The sequence below is a fragment of the Macaca fascicularis genome, chromosome 16 (genome assembly GCF_037993035.2).
Source record: "Macaca fascicularis isolate 582-1 chromosome 16, T2T-MFA8v1.1".
NCBI classification, from domain to species: domain Eukaryota; kingdom Metazoa; phylum Chordata; class Mammalia; order Primates; family Cercopithecidae; genus Macaca; species Macaca fascicularis.
In genome coordinates this window covers 82,306,044-82,320,691 of record NC_088390.1, presented here as the reverse complement: position 1 = coordinate 82,320,691, position 14,648 = coordinate 82,306,044, and the positions used below count along the sequence as shown (strand labels likewise).

The 14,648-nt window shown below is 55.8% G+C and overlaps 2 protein-coding genes and 1 long non-coding RNA gene across 36 annotated transcripts in view; 2 read left to right on the top strand and 1 right to left on the bottom strand.

Annotated features, from left to right (window-relative positions):
- Positions 1-1,326, top strand: part of FBF1 (Fas binding factor 1) — a 33,128-nt gene extending 31,802 nt beyond the window's left edge. For all 31 annotated transcript variants that reach the window (XR_012426180.1, XR_012426177.1, XR_012426179.1 and 28 more), the window contains one exon: positions 379-1,326. Coding sequence is in view for 25 of the 31 variants with exons in the window: in XM_074020553.1 (XP_073876654.1) it covers positions 379-462 (84 nt within the window). In the remaining 6 variants the exon portion in view is untranslated. The remainder of the gene's footprint in view (positions 1-378) is intronic.
- A 4,279-nt stretch (positions 1,327-5,605) lies between these two features.
- MRPL38 (mitochondrial ribosomal protein L38) lies at positions 5,606-13,043 on the top strand. 4 transcript variants are annotated; one of them, XM_005584998.4, is made up of 10 exons: positions 5,606-5,677; positions 5,960-6,046; positions 6,992-7,171; positions 9,542-9,676; positions 9,769-9,977; positions 10,415-10,487; positions 10,661-10,706; positions 12,019-12,177; positions 12,391-12,527; positions 12,702-13,043. In XM_005584998.4, the coding sequence occupies exons 3-10, from the start codon at positions 7,027-7,029 to the stop codon at positions 12,836-12,838; spliced, it is 1,041 nt and encodes a 346-aa protein (XP_005585055.2). In that variant the 5' UTR covers positions 5,606-5,677; positions 5,960-6,046; positions 6,992-7,026; the 3' UTR covers positions 12,839-13,043. The 4 variants fall into 4 exon arrangements, 3 of the variants coding, with proteins under 3 accessions (XP_005585055.2, XP_005585054.2, XP_005585053.3); XM_005584997.4 differs by lacking the exon at positions 5,960-6,046; XR_012426191.1 differs by lacking the exons at positions 5,606-5,677; positions 5,960-6,046 and adding an exon at positions 6,825-6,900 and having other exon boundaries at positions 10,661-10,910.
- On the bottom strand, positions 11,541-14,623 carry LOC123569558 (uncharacterized). Its single transcript, XR_006693365.3, has 2 exons — positions 13,679-14,623; positions 11,541-11,889 (listed from the first exon to the last, which is right to left on the bottom strand). It is a non-coding gene; the product is annotated as an uncharacterized lncRNA (long non-coding RNA).
- Between the last annotated feature and the right edge of the window lie 25 nt (positions 14,624-14,648).

Here is a 14,648-nt window from a genome sequence, read left to right as displayed (position 1 = left end):
CCTGCGGATTAGCTAGGATTACTGGCATGAGCCATTGTGCCTGGCCTGCTTTGTGTATATTTTAAGCCTTTACCCTCACACAGCCCTACAAGGAAGGGCTACAAGGAATGTTTACAGACAAGGAAACTGAGGCTTAGAGACATGAAGTCATGTGCTCGTAAGTTCCACAGCAAACAAGTAGCCTTGCCAGGATTGAGACTGTGGTCTGTCTCACTCTGTACCTGGGCTCTTTCACGGCCCCTGCTGACTCCTAGAGCCAGGCAGAGTCAGGGACGACGTGGGGAGGGGCGTTAATGAGGGCTGGCTCAGCTAGTGTCCAGGGCTCCACCTTTCTCTCAGCTCAGGGAAGGTGACCGCCCATCCACATCTGCCTTGCAGGACCGCGACTTCTTGGAGAATGAACAGTTCTTTCTGGAGACCCTGAAGAAAGGGTCCTACAATTTGACATCTCATTCAGCCTGAGTGGGATCCCAGCCGATTCCCCAACAGAGGGTTCAGACCCCAGAACTCTCCTGTTCCTCCTGCTGCCTCCATGGAGGCAGTGCCTGGGGAGGATTCTGAGATGCTTGAGGCCTGATGGCAGCTCTTCCGTGGACAGGGTGCAAGTGCATCCTTGCCAAGTGTGCCAGCCCGGGGCAGCCCCTGCCTCTGGCGCTCTGTGGTGTAGGCTGTCTTACCACGGCTTTGGCTGCCCTGCCCCAAAGCCATCTGGCTTGGATCTGAAGGTCTGAGCTGGCAGCGAGGACCCCCAGCTCTCACTGGACTCTGTGGGCTCCCCCTGTTCCACAGGTAGACTGTTGTGGGCTCTTTTTGCCTGGGCCTCTTCTGAGGCAGGAGCTTTCTTGAGGGATGCCACAAACAGCCTTCCCTACTCCCTGCCAGAGCAGTTCCCTCCCTGATGAGCTGGAGAAGGGCCCTCTGGCCTCCTGCCAGTACAGGGAAGGCACCAGCTAGAGCCTCCCTTGTGGTGTGAGATGTTCCTGGAACTCAGCCAGGCCCTCCTCCTCCTGGGCTTGCCCAGAGCCCCCACCCTATTCCCAGCATTGCCCGAAGGACCAACCAGTTTGGGTGGACAGTGGCCTCCTCAGCTTCCTCCCCATCTGGGTGCCACCCTGGCGGCAGAGGGAGCTGTGGCGATGCTGGGCCGTGGGGAGGGACGAGGACGGAATGCGCCTCTGTGCTGCTCATCTGCCCAAAGCCACAGCTCAGGGGGCGTGCAGTGGAGGTGACAAGGAATCCATCACAACTAGCAGAGATTTCTTTGGTCCTCCTCCACTCCCACTGCTTCACTTGACTAAGCTTAAAACAACTGCTTTTGCCATGGCTCATCAGAGTTTATACTTATTTCTTAGAAAATGTTTCCTGTGGCCGGGCACGGTGGCTCAAGCCTGTAATCCCAGCACTTTGGGAGGCCGAGACGGGCGGATCACGAGGTCAGGAGATCAAGACCATCCTGGCTAACACGGTGAAACCCCGTCTCTACTAAAAAATACAAAAAATAAAACTAGCCGGGCGAGGTGGCGGGCGCCTGTAGTCCCAGCTACTTGGGAGGCTGAGGCAGGAGAATGGCGTGAACCCGGGAGGCGGAGCTTGCAGTGAGCTGAGATGCGGCCACTGCACTCCAGCCTGGGCGACAGAGAGAGACTCCGCCTCAAAAAAAAAAAAAAAAAAGGCCGGGTGCAGTGGCTCAAGCCTGTAATCCCAGCACTTTGGGAGGCCAAGATGGGCGGATCACAAGGTCAGGAGATCGAGACCAGCCTGGCTAATACGGTGAAACCCCGTCTCTACTAAAAAAATACAAAAAACTAGCCGGGTGAGGTGGTGGGCGCCTGTAGTCCCAGCTACTCGGGAGGCTGAGGCAGGAGAATGGCGTGAACCCGGGAGGCGGAGCTTGCAGTGAGCTGAGATGCGGCCACTGCACTCCAGCCAGTGCGACAGAGCGAGACTCTGTCTCAAAAAAAAAAAAAAAAAAGAAAATGTTTCCTGTTACTTGCCAGACAAGTCCCAAAGAACAGGCAGATGTTCCTATTAAAAAAAGTCAGCCTATAAGATTGGTCAGGACCAGGCGCCTCTGGCCACGTGCCTCTCCCCTCCAGCACCTACAGTCTCCAGTGGCACCTGGCAGCTGGACCACAGCCAGGAGAAGGGTACTGTTAGCCCTGCTTCAAACATGCAGAAACGGAGGCCCGGGCAGATTAAATAACCTGCCTGAGGTGACAGTGAGTAGCGCCTGGATTTGAGTTCTGCTCTGTCTGATCCCCAAGTCCCAGGCTGTCAGCCACCCCAGTCTCCTACCTCCCAGAGGAGCAGGCTACACTCCTGGCAGGTGCTAGTGTGGGAGGAAGATCTCTTCAGGAGCTTCTGGGGCTGAGGAGGGAAGCATCACACACCCCGTTGGAAGCCTTGGTTAAGTCTCAAATTTGATTCTCCGCAAAAGAGACTCAACCAGTCCTGAGGCAGACCTGTGCAAAGAGCTGGGGGGTCTAAGGATGGGCATGTCAGCTCAAGGGCAGCTGGCGTCTAGGCAACCACCTGCAGGATCTGCAGGTGATCAAGCACACACGTCTGGGAGGGCAGTGCTGGGAGACCCACAGGGGAGAGCATGGCCTTCAAGACAGTAGGGAGAAGAGGTTAGAATGAGAGGGCTTTGCATATCTTGTTAAAGATGTGCAAGTTTTCAGGGCAAATTTGTCCGAGGGCACATTTTCAGGTCTTCACTAGAAGATTTTAAACAGTTGAACCGCATTTGTATTTTAGAAAACCCATTGGCCAGGCACGGTGGCTCACGCCTGTAATCCTAACACTTTGGGAGGCCAACGTGGGTGGATCACTTGCAATCAGGAGTTTGAAACCAAACTGGCCAACATTGTGAAACTCTGTCTCTACTAAAAATACAAAAAAATTAGCTGGGCATGGTAGTGTGTGCCTGTAATGCCAGCTACTTGGGAGGCTGAGGCAGGAGGATCGCTTGAACACAGGAGGCAGAGGTTGCAGAGAGCTGAGATTGCACCACTGCACTACAGCCTGGGCGACACAGCAAGACTCCATCTCAAAAAAAAAAAAAAAGACAAAAGAAAACCCATTGTGTCTGCAGAGTGAGGACAGAGGATGTGTGAGAAGGCAGCTGGCAATGGTGCAGGGGACAGACTGTGGGCAGGACTGTGCCAGGTATGGCAGGGAGGGCCCACAGAAAAGTGCCCCTCAGACCTGGTGCCAGTCATGGAGGGTCAGAAAGGAAGACGTGTCGAGGAGGACACTCAGGTTCCTGGCATGGGTGACTGGGTGGTGTCACAGATGAGTATACAGTGCCGGGGGGACAGCGAAGCAGAGGCATTCCACAGGCACTCAGTTATAATGGCACTTTACTCAGTGTGAGCGCTCAGCATTCCTGTCACCACCATGAGGGTGTGGCAGGCATCCTAATTACCCCATTCAGCCTTCTCCCAGGCCACAGACACTGGAGAGGGCTGAGTGCAGAAATGAGTGTTGTGTAGCTGCTGCTCTTTCTTTTTCCTTCAAAATTGTAAACAAGATCATAACCCAAGTGCTTCATTCAGTTCCTTTTAGAGAGAGAAATATTGCAGCCGGGCGCGGTGAGTCACGTCTGTAATCCCAGCATTTTGGGAGGCCAAGGTGGGTGGATTACCTGAGGTCAGGAGTTCGAGACCAGCCTGGCCAATGTGGTGAAACCCTGTCTCTACTGAAAATACAAAAATTATCTGGGCATGGTGGCGTGTGGCCTGTAGTCCCAGCTACTTGGGAGGCTGAGGCAGGAGAATTGCTTGAACCCAGGAGGCAGAGGTTGCAGTGAGCCAAGATTATGTCACTGCTCTCCAGCCTGGGTGACAGAGTGAGATTTTGTCTCCAAAAAAAACAAAAAGAAAAAGAAATATTGGTGGAGTGTAATGATTAAAAAATACTGGTGCAGGGGCTGGGCGCGGTGGTTCATGCCTGTAATCCCAGCACTTTGGGAGGCCAAGGCGGGTGGGTCACGAGGTCAGGAGATCGAGACCATCCTGGCTAACACGGTGAAACCCCGTCTCTACTAAATAGACAAAAAATTAGCCGGGCGTGGTGGAGGGCGCCTGTAGTCCCAGCTACTCAGGAGGCTGAGGCAGGAGAATGGCGTGAACCTGGGAAGCGGAGCTTGCAGTGAGCCGAGATCGGGCCACTGCACTCCAGCCTGGGCGACAGAGCAATACTGTCTCAAAAAAGTACTGGTACAGTGGTACACACCTGTAGCTGCTATCGGGAGGCCGAGGTGGAAGGATGGCTTGAGCCCACTATGGGCAACACAGTGACCCCATATATTTTTTAAAAATGGTAGAGCCACTGTTTCTAGTTTCAAGATATTAATCGTTATTTGCTTCAAGTTGGTACATGTGGGAATCCATGTGAGGCCTCTCTCAAACCGTTAATATCCAAGCAAGCACCATTAAGAGTTCTGGGACAGCTAGAGGACAAGAATGGAGGAATGCATCGCCACCTGGGTGGCCAGCGGCTTTCACGCCAACTGCCGAGGCCCCGTACATCTTCATCTGGAGAGGGTTGGGAGGGTCGTGGGGTAGGATGGGTGGGTTTAGAGGATGAAGAAAAGGATTCAGAAACAAAAGGACAAGGTGGCTGGGCGCGGTGGCTCACACCTGTAATCCCAGCACTTTGGGAAGCCAAGGCGGGCGGGTCACCTGAGGTCAGTAGTTCCAGACCAGCCTGGCCAATATGGTGAAACCCCATCTCTACTAAAAATACAAAAAATTAGCCAGGCGTGGTGGTGTATGCCTGTAATCCCAGCTCCTCAGGAGGCTGAGGCAGGAGAATCACTTGAACCTGGGAGGCAGAGAATGCAGTGAGCCAAGGTCATGCCAATACACTCCAGCCTGGGCAACAGAAACTCCATCTCAAAAAAAAAAAAAGGACAAGGTTAAACAGCCACGATGTAAACACACACAATCCAGTTATGCTCCTGTACTGCATAACTGCAGTATGGAATTTCACAATAAGCAACTCCTGACAAGCAGGACTGGGTGTGACTGCCCCCATGCATTCCCCTCCACATTTAGCATGTAGCAGGTGCATACTGCAGGGTGAATTAGAAATGACGGTGAAAGGTTTAGCTGTTTGGCTGCTGTTTATGAAAACCAGTGGAAGGTGTGGCCACTTCCTGCTGGATGGAGAGACCCTCATTCCATTCTCATTCCATCTCAAAGTGATTATGAGGGCCAAGCTTCTGCTGGTGCCAGAGCCACTGGCCTGGTCACCACCAGCCCTGGCCTGGGATGTCAGAGCAGGTTTCCTGGCAAGACCTCTCTCCTGGGGCTGGGTGGTAGCCAGGCCAAGGTGGGGAAGTGAGGAGGTGAGACACAGAAGAGACAGCATGTACAAAGGCCCCATGGCCTCTGGGGGCAAAGTGCGCTGGAAGATTGCCTTTTAGGGCAGGAGGGCCAGGGCTGGGGCAGAGGAGGGTCCCAGATTCCCCAATCTACCAAGTTTTGCCTTTGTAGAACTGGATCACAAGAGCAAGCCTGAGTCCTGCCAGAAGCATTCACATCTGCATCTTTAAACCAGGACACTTCCGCCTTTGTGTGGATAACGGGAAGTTGCAGATAGTTGAGCTAACTGATACGCACCACTGCAAGTGCTTTCCAGAGGGGAATCTTTTCATCCTGACAACTGTCAGGTAAGCACTAGTATTACCTGCTTTTTCCCAAATGAGGAAACCACAAGGGAGACAGTAAGGTCACGATCTGGGTTTTTTTGTTTTTGGGTTTTTTTTTTTTTCCGAGATGGTGTCTCTGTCACCAAGGTGGTGGCGCGATCTTGTCTCACTGCAGCTTCTGCCTCCCAGGTTCAAGCAATTCTTGTGCCTCAGCCTCCTGAGTAGCTGGGATTACAGGCATCTGCCACCACGCCTGGCTAATTTGTGTATCATTAGTAGATACAAAAATTTTTGTATCTTTAGGGTTTCGCCATGTTGGTAGGGCTTGTCTCAAACTTCTGACCTCAAGTGATCCACCCACCTCGGCCCCCCAAACTGCTGGGATTACAGGTATGAACCACTGCGCCTGGCCACAATCTGGGTTTTTATTATTATTATTATTATTATTATTTGAGATGGAGTTTCACTTTTGTCGCCCATGTTGGAGTGCAGTGGCGCAATCTCGACTCACTGCAGCCTCTGCCTCCCAGGTTCAAGCGAGTCTCCTCCCTCAGCCTCCTGAGTAACTGGGATTACAGGCGGCCGCCACGCCCGGCTAATTTTTGTATTTTTAGTAGAGACGGGTTTTCACCGTGTTGGCCAGGATGGTATCGATTTCCTGACCTCGTGATCCACCCGCCTCGGCCTCCCAAAGTGCTAGGATTCTAGGCGTGAGCCACTGTGCCCAGCCCTCAATCTGGGTTTTAAACCCAAGCAGACCGAGTACGGAATCGGAGTTCGCACCCCTTCTCCCAACCAGGCCTGCGCCCCTGGGGAACTCAGTGCGCCGCGTCCAGGGGCTGGGGGAGGGCCCCGCCGGCCGACCCCGGTCTGTGCCGCCCCCTGGTGGCCCGCCGTGGGCGAGAGCCTGGCTGCTCTCAGCTCCGCCCCGCCGTCCAACGGGCACTTCCGGAGCCGGGCGCCTGCAGACCGCGGCCACCTCCACCTCCGCCCCAGGCGGACGGTGCAGGGGCCTCCGGGACAGGCGACAGGGTCCGCAGCGCGGGACCCGGGGGCGGGCCTAGGAGCGGGGCCTGGGCGGGGCTGGACGCGGCCTGCCGCGTTGCGCTCAGGCGCCGCGCTGGCCACCTGTGCCCGGGTCCTAGTGGCGGCCGCGATGACGCAGGCCGGAGGGAAGATGGCGGCGCCCTGGTGGCGAGCCGCGCCGTGCGGGTGTTGGAGAGGGCGTGCCTTCAGCACCTCGGGTGAGGGGTTTGGGGGTGGGCAGCTCTGTGGGGTGGGGGCGGGCTGTCGCGCGAGCTCTGGGGCGCCGGCCTTACGTCTCTCTGCCCGCAGCCGTCCTCGGCCGCCGGACGCCCCCGCTGGGGCCAATGCCCAACCAGGACATCGACGTGAGCAACCTGGAGCGGCTGGAGAAGTACCGGAGCTTCGACCGCTACCGGCGCCAGGCAGAGCAGGAGGCGAAGGCCCCGCACTGGTGGCGGACCTACTGGGAGCATTTCGGGGAGAAGACAGGTGCGGGGCGACTGGAGCAGGGGCTGCAGCCACCATCCGGGGAACTCAAGGGGACCCGCCGGCGTTTTCCCCGGGTGCTGGACGAGCCTTGTCAGCGCCCCTGTGGATGCTGGCGAGGATGGGAGGGCCCGCCTGCAGACCTGTGTGCTCTATTGGCAGCTTCATCACGCCGGGATTGTTCACACCTTCTGCGCCTCATTCTTGGAAAATTCGCTCCCCCTACTGTTAGAGTTCCAGCTCCTAAAATATCTGCTCCTAAAATCTTGACCATCTGACTTTCTGTGCATGTCGTTCTGTGCGCCTAAAATACTCTAGGTAGCTCTGGCCACACTGCATTCTGACTCTGTGCGCTGCCTGTCCCCAGACTGTGAGCGCGCTGTTGACAGGGATCCTGCTTGTCTTGCCCTCCATTGGATCCTTGCACCTGAACAGTGCAAGGATGTACGTGTGCAATACTTTGCTGAATGAAATTAAAGCCCTGGGCAGGGTGACTCAAAAAAAGAACCCAACCTGGCCGATCGCGGTGGCTCACGCCTATAATCCCACCAATTTGGGAGGCCGAGGCGGGCGGATCACCTGAGGTCGGGAGTTTGAGACCAACCTGACCAACATGGAGAAACCCTGTCGCTACTAAAAATACAAAATTAGCTCGGCGTGGTGGCGCATGCCTGTAATCCCAGCTACTCGGGAAGCCTCTGAGGCAGGAGAATAGCTTGAACCCAGGAGGCGGAGGTTGCGGTGAGCCGAGATCGCGCTATTGCACTCCAGTCTGGGCAACGAGGGCGAAACGCTGTCTCAAAAAAAAGACCCCAACCTTTAAGGAGCTTACAGTTTATGGAGTATATGTTGTTGTTGTTTTTAGCATTTATAGAGGCAGTTTTGTGGTGGTTAAAGGCACAAGCATGGAATCTGAATAACCCGATTTAAATCCCAGCTCAGCCTCTCGGGGACAATGTCCCTGAGCTTATTTCAACTGTAAAATAAAATGTGTCTTTGCTACAAAATTACCACGAGGATTAAAAGATACAATTCATTGGCATTTTTGCCTAATGCCATCTCTGATGTGGGCTCAGTATGTTTTCGTTATTAGTTTTCTTTTCTTTTTTTTTTTTTTTTTTTTTTAAGGCGGAGGCTCACTCTGTTTCCCAGGCTGGAGTGCAGTGGTGCGATGGCTCACTGCAACCTCTGCCTTCTGAGTTGAAGAAATTTTCCTGCCTCAGCCTCCAAAGTAGCTGACACTACAGGCATGCGCCACCACGCCCAGCTAATTTTTGTATTTTTAGTAGAGATGGGGTTTCACCATGTTGCCCAAGCTGGTCTCAAACTCCTGAACTCAAGTGATCCCCCTGCCTCAGCCTCCCAAAGTGTTGGGATTACAGGCATGAGCCACCGCACCTGGCCGAGAAGCACTTCTGTAAGTCCTTCTAGTATCAGTCATTCACTCTAGCCAGGACAGCTGGGTGTTCATAGCCACCTGTGAACAGGCTTGGAGGTGATCTCAACTATAATTGAGGACCATTGACTTCAGTTTCCCATGACTTAGACAAAACTGTGACCTGGTTTGGGGATCAGAAAAACACAACCTCCAGCCTGGCCAATGTGGTGAAATCCTGTCTCTACTAAAAATACGAAAAAAAATTTAGCCGGGCATGGTGGCAGGCGCCTGTAATCCCAGCTACTAAGGAGACTGAGACAGGAGAATTGCTTCAACTCAGGAGGCAGAGGTTGCAGTGAGCCGAGATCGCGCCACTGCACTCCAACCTGGGCGACAGAGGGAGATTCTGTCTCAAAAAAAAAAACACAACCTCAAGTTGCATCTGATTTGCTTCCCAATTACATCCTGTTCAGGTCTGGGAAGTAGAACAGTATGTTTTAATTCTGTGAATCATGGGGAAAGCTTGAGCAGCAGAGCTTGAAGCACAGAATGAGAGAACTAGGTAGGGACAGACAGTTTAACCAAGAAGATGTGCCTGCTCCTCACTGGGTGCCGTGGCGGGCGCCTGTAATCCCAGCTACTCAGGAGGCTGAGGCAGGAGGATCACTTGAGGCCAGGAGTTTGAGACCAGCCTGAGCAACATAATGAGATCCCATCTCTCAAAGGTTTTTTAAATTAGCTACCATGGCTGGGTGCAGTGGCTCACACCTGTGATCCCAACACTGTAGGAGGCCGAGGCGGGCAGATCACTTGAGCTCAGGAGTTCCAGACCAGCTTGGGCAATGTGGCAAAACCCCGTCTCTACAAAAAATGCAAAAATTAGCCAGACAGGAAGGTGTACACTTGTAGCCCCAGCTACTCAGGACACTGAGTCGGGGAAGTTAAGGCTGCAGTGACCCATGACCCTGTTTTTCCAACACATCTTCCCTCTCCAGATCCCAAAGAGAAGATTGATATTGGGCTGCCTCCACCCAAAGTCTCCCGGACCCAACAGCTACTGGAACGGAAACAGGTCATCCAGAATCTTCGGGCCAACGTAGAAGAGGAGCAGGCTGCCCGCCTCCGCACAGGTAAGCCTTCTCAGGGGAGGCGCCATCCCAGAGTTGGGGTACAGGGTGTGTCCCTGCCCCCCTGTATCCCAACTGTCCTTATTCCTGTCCAGCCAGTGTCCCACTGGATGCCGTGCGGGCCGAGTGGGAGAGGACCTGTGGCCCCTACCATAAGCAGCGTCTGGCTGAATATTACGGCCTCTACCGAGACCTGTTCCATGGTGCCACCTTTGTGCCCCGAGTTCCCCTGCATGTGGCCTACGCTGTGGGTGAGGACGACCTGATACCTGTGTACTGTGGCAATGAGGTGACTCCAACCGAGGTAACCGCTCACCTGTGCCGCTCCTCCCTGCCCTGTGCAAACACAGACACATCCCATCTCAGTGTCACAGACGCTCCTGGGTTTGGAATTTTGTTGTTCTCTGTTTCTTTGATTTCCTGGAAGACACCACCATGACAATTTCAAAGAAAATAGAACAAAATGAAGGAAAAAGAGGCTCCATCTTAGCACATTCCTGTGACCGGCCTGCTGTCTGTGGTGTGCCCTCCTGCCCAGGCCTTGGCACATTTCTTTTTTGTGGTTGTTGCCTGGACAGGCAACTCTGCAGGGCTCCTTCTCTACGCATCCCTTTGCCTGCCTGCCTGTGCCAGGGGCTGTCAAAGGCATTTGGGTCAGACTGGGCACCCCTTTCTCCAGGGGTCCCTGCAACAGCTGGTCTGTCCCTGATGGGGCTGACAGCTTCCTTCTCTCCCTGCCAGGCTGCCCAAGCACCAGAGGTGACCTATGAGGCCGAAGAGAGCTCCTTGTGGACGTTGCTACTCACTAGCTTGGGTGGGTGTCTGGGGTTCACCAAGCCCCCTGCCCCGCTCACCTCCCATGAGCCAGGGCCCTGGGGAGCTGGGGGAGGGGCCAGGTGGAGATCTCCACCGCTGGCTCCTAACAAGGGAGGGGGTGGCAGGGCCGTGGTCGGCAGGGCGGTGATCAGCAGGTGTGTTTTTGTGCAGATGGGCACCTGCTGGAGCCGGATGCTGAGTACCTCCACTGGCTGCTGTGAGTACGCGGGGTAGGGGGGTGCTGCCCAGGCGGGAGGAGGACCTGGGAGCCTGGACCGAGCTGCTCCTGAGTTTCATAGACTACCCATGGGACTTGAATTGGAGGTGACCCCCACCTCTACCTCCTGAGGGTGTTAGGGGCCCTGGGATCCCCGTGTCTACTTGAAGACAGCTACAGGAGACAAAGTTTGCAGTGGCCTCGGTCAGTCCCCACAAGCCTCCTCATCTTTTCTTTTTTCTTTTTTTTTTTTTTTTTTGAAACAGGGTGTCACTCTGTCCCCCACGCTGGAGTACAGTGGTGCAATCATGGCTAATTGCAGCCTCTAACTCCTGGACTCAGGTGCTCCTCCCACCTCAGTCTCCTGAGTAGCTGGGACTACATGTGCAAGCCACTACACCCAGCTAATTTTTGTTTTTTTTATACAGACAGGGTTTCACCATGTTGCCCAGGCTGGTCTGAGCTCAAGTGATCTGCCCACCTCCGCCTCCCAAAGTGCTAGGATTACAAGCATGAGCCACCATGCCTGGCCCCTTCGTCTCTCTAAACTCATTTCTTCACCTGTAAAACTGGGATAATGGCACCACGTGCCTTACTCAACCTGACCTGTGGACTGTGATGGTCACATGAGAGAAGGAGCAGGACAGGCGTGGCAGCTGTGGCATCTCCCAAGTGCTCCTTGAACCACTGGGCACTCCTTCCCTGGGCCCAGATGGGGCTGCCTTCTATCTTCTCGGTAGCTTTTGGCTCTGAACACCAGGCCAGGGGGCAGAAGTCAGGCCAGTGACCCCAACTTTGAGCCTTCTGGTTAATTGGGGACAGCGACTGGGAGGCTGGTTTCTGTCATTTTTATTCAACTGCAGTTACCAACCTGTGCAGCAGGACCCTCTGGGGAGTTATGCCTGAGGCATTGCCCGTCCCTGTGCCAGGCTGGGCACACAATCCCTAACGAGGTCCTGGAGACTTCAGGACGCAGAGGGAAAAGCAGCCAAAAGTGGCATGGCTTTCTAGCCTCAGTGACTGTGGCTGGCCCCCTGGCTCCCGGGCCTGGAAGCAGGCTGCATGGCCTTGCTGTCAAGGCGACGCTCTCTGGAGCCCTGTCCCCCACTCGGAGCTCCTCCAGCCGGCTTCCCATGTTTGCAGTATGTCCAGGCATTCACAGAGCTTGGCTGCCTCCTCTGTCCTAGGAAAGAGAATGCTTAGAGTTGTCCTCTCAGGGAGTCATGTCAGCCTCTACGGTGTGTGTGGAGCTGGGGGGACACTCCTGCTGCCTCCCTGGAGTGGTTATTAATGGAGACTTTCCTCCTCCCAGAACCAACATCCCGGGTAACCGGGTGGCTGAAGGACAGGTGACGTGTCCCTACCTCCCCCCCTTCCCTGCCCGAGGCTCCGGCATCCACCGTCTTGCCTTCCTGCTCTTCAAGCAGGACCAGCCGATTGACTTCTCCGAGGACGCACGCCCCTCACCCTGGTAATCTACACCCCCAACACATAACCCGGCCTCAGGCCAGCTCCCCTGCAATGGTCACTCTTGCTCAGTTCTCTCCGACCTCAGCCTTGAGGCTGGCAGAAGAGCAGAACAGGGTGCTAGCAGCGTCCCGGGGCCTCTCAGGGTTGCCTGTGGGGTGGAGGGGTGAGGGCTCTGGTGCCCACTCTCCGCTCTCACATGCTCTCCATCTTACAGCTATCAGCTAGCCCAGCGGACCTTCCGCACTTTTGATTTCTACAAGAAACACCAAGAAGCCATGACTCCAGCCGGCCTGTCCTTCTTCCAGTGCCGCTGGGATGACTCCGTCACCCACATCTTCCACCAGCTTCTGGGTAAGGGCCATGGGGCTGGGGCACTGGGTGGGCCTGAGCTCCCAGGCCTGGCCTGCCCTGCCAGGGAGAAGCTCTGTTAGGGGAAGCCTGCGGCAGGCTCCTGGTGGGCAGGCCTCAGCCTGAGGGGGCGCAGGCCACAGGAGACCACCCCTGTGCCCCTCGCTCTTCTTGCAGACATGCGGGAGCCGGTGTTTGAGTTCGTACGGCCGCCCCCTTACCACCCCAAGCAGAAGCGGTTCCCCCACCGGCAGCCCCTGCGCTACCTGGACCGGTACAGGGACAGTCATGAGCCCACCTATGGCATCTACTAAGGAGCCAGAGTGTGCCCACTTCAGAGCATGGGATTGATCGGCAGCAGGAGTAAAGACACGGCTCCAGAGGCCCACGCTGTGGGGTCTGGGCCCTGCCTCAGGCAGCCCCTCTGTGGCCCCCTCCCATCAGGCCCAGGGTTTGGAGTGAAAGGGACTCTCAGGTGATGGGGTGGGGGATGTGAATAAAGATGATTTCTTGCCAGGCTTGGTGGCTCATGTCTGTAATCCCAACACTGGGAGGCTGAGGAGGGAGGATCGCTTGAGCCCAGGAGTTCAAGACCAGCCTGGGCAACATAATGAAACCCTGCCTCTATTAAAAAAAAAAAAAAAAAAAAGATGATTTCTGCCATAGCTGGCCTGGTTCGGTGTTCCAGGGCCAGAGGACCCCGATGGAGCTGTACTCATGGGTGGGAAAGGGGCTGCCTCCCACCCCACCAGGTGCACCCTGACCTCCATCTTCTGAGGGTGTCGGGGACCCTGGGATCCGAAGCAAAAGCAGGCAGTGGGCCAAAAACAGGTGTGGCCCTGGGAAGGGAGACGGACATCCCAATCCAGCAGGTGCCTGAAACCCAGCTCCCCGAAAAAGTGGAGCAGAGCAGCTGGGCTCAGGAGGGAGCATTTATTGAGCACTGGCTGTGTGCCCCACGGGGTCCCACCGGGCCCCTGGAGAGAGAGTGCCTGCCCCAGCACTGACCCTCTGCACAGACTCCCGCCCCCACCCCATGCTTGGGAGGAGAAGCCACATTAGGTAGGTAACAGCGTGACTCAAGAGACCTGCTCAGGGTCAGAAAGCCCATGGAGCCTGCGGCTGGACGGTTAGGTGTTTTGTTTCTCCCTTACCAAAAGCAGAAGTCTGGCTAACTAGTAGGTGGAGGGTAGATCCGTGCACTTTTTCCAGAAACTTCGCCGGTGGCCGCACACAGGACGCAGTGCTTGCTGCAGCAGTGAGAGCTCGTGCCGCCGCAACATCAGCCGAGCTTGGTTAGATAGAAAGGCCTTGCTCTCCTGGGGTTCCCCCTGGCCTGATACACACTGCCAGGGAGGTGGGCGCTAGGCCCCAGACCCGCCTTGCCTGCTCAGCTGCAGGGGAAATGCTGGAGTGCCTCTAAATACTGAGGCTGCAGATCAGCTCGGACCCCAGGCAAGAAACTCCCCAGCAGAGGGCAGCAGGGAGAGGGGATGCTGATTGCAGCTGAAAGCTGGTTTGTGTACTCATTCAAGGGCCATTTGAAAAATACCAGTTAACTGGTCCCTGTCTGTTGGTGACCAGACATTTCCATCTCGCTGTTTACTTTAAAATAACCAAAATTACGTGTAGCCCAGAGAAGGAAGACACCCCAGTCTGGCAAGTGCCCGAAACCCAGCTCCAGGAAAAAGTGCAGCAGTGCTCGGGTCTGCAGGGAGCCCGCCAGCCCACGTGCACTGACTTTCGTTTCGTCGCCGAGCCCCGGGGGATTGCGCGGGTGGTCTATGCCCTTAGGCCATTGACAGATGAGTCCAGAAGAGGTTCCGCGCGACCCGTGGTCAGAAGCCCGGAGGCGGGGCGGGATTTTCGAGCCTCTGGTCTCCAGGACCTGGGCTGAAGGCCCACGGGGGTGGGATGGACCCGCCAGGCTGGGACCCGAGAGAGCCGAACCCAGCTCTCAGCCGGGGTGGCGCGGTGCCTAGAGGGAGGGAGGGGCGCAATGCCGGAACGCGGAGCCTTCGAACGGCCCAGGCCGAGGCGGGCAGGGGTGGCCTAGGCCCCTGCGGAGGTCGCTGGTCGAAGGTGTCGGAGAAGGGCCCGGCTTCCGGGGCGGGGACCTGGCCT

Coding starts and splice junctions, on each gene's coding strand:
- MRPL38 (XM_005584996.4), top strand. CDS start 6,834: ATGGCGGCGCCCTGGTGGCGAGCCGCGCCGTGCGGGTGTTGGAGAGGG. Junction 10,488..10,660: donor GTTGCTACTCACTAGCTTGG/GTGGGTGTCTGG, acceptor GTTTTTGTGCAG/ATGGGCACCTGCTGGAGCCG. Junction 10,707..12,018: donor GAGTACCTCCACTGGCTGCT/GTGAGTACGCGG, acceptor TCCTCCTCCCAG/AACCAACATCCCGGGTAACC.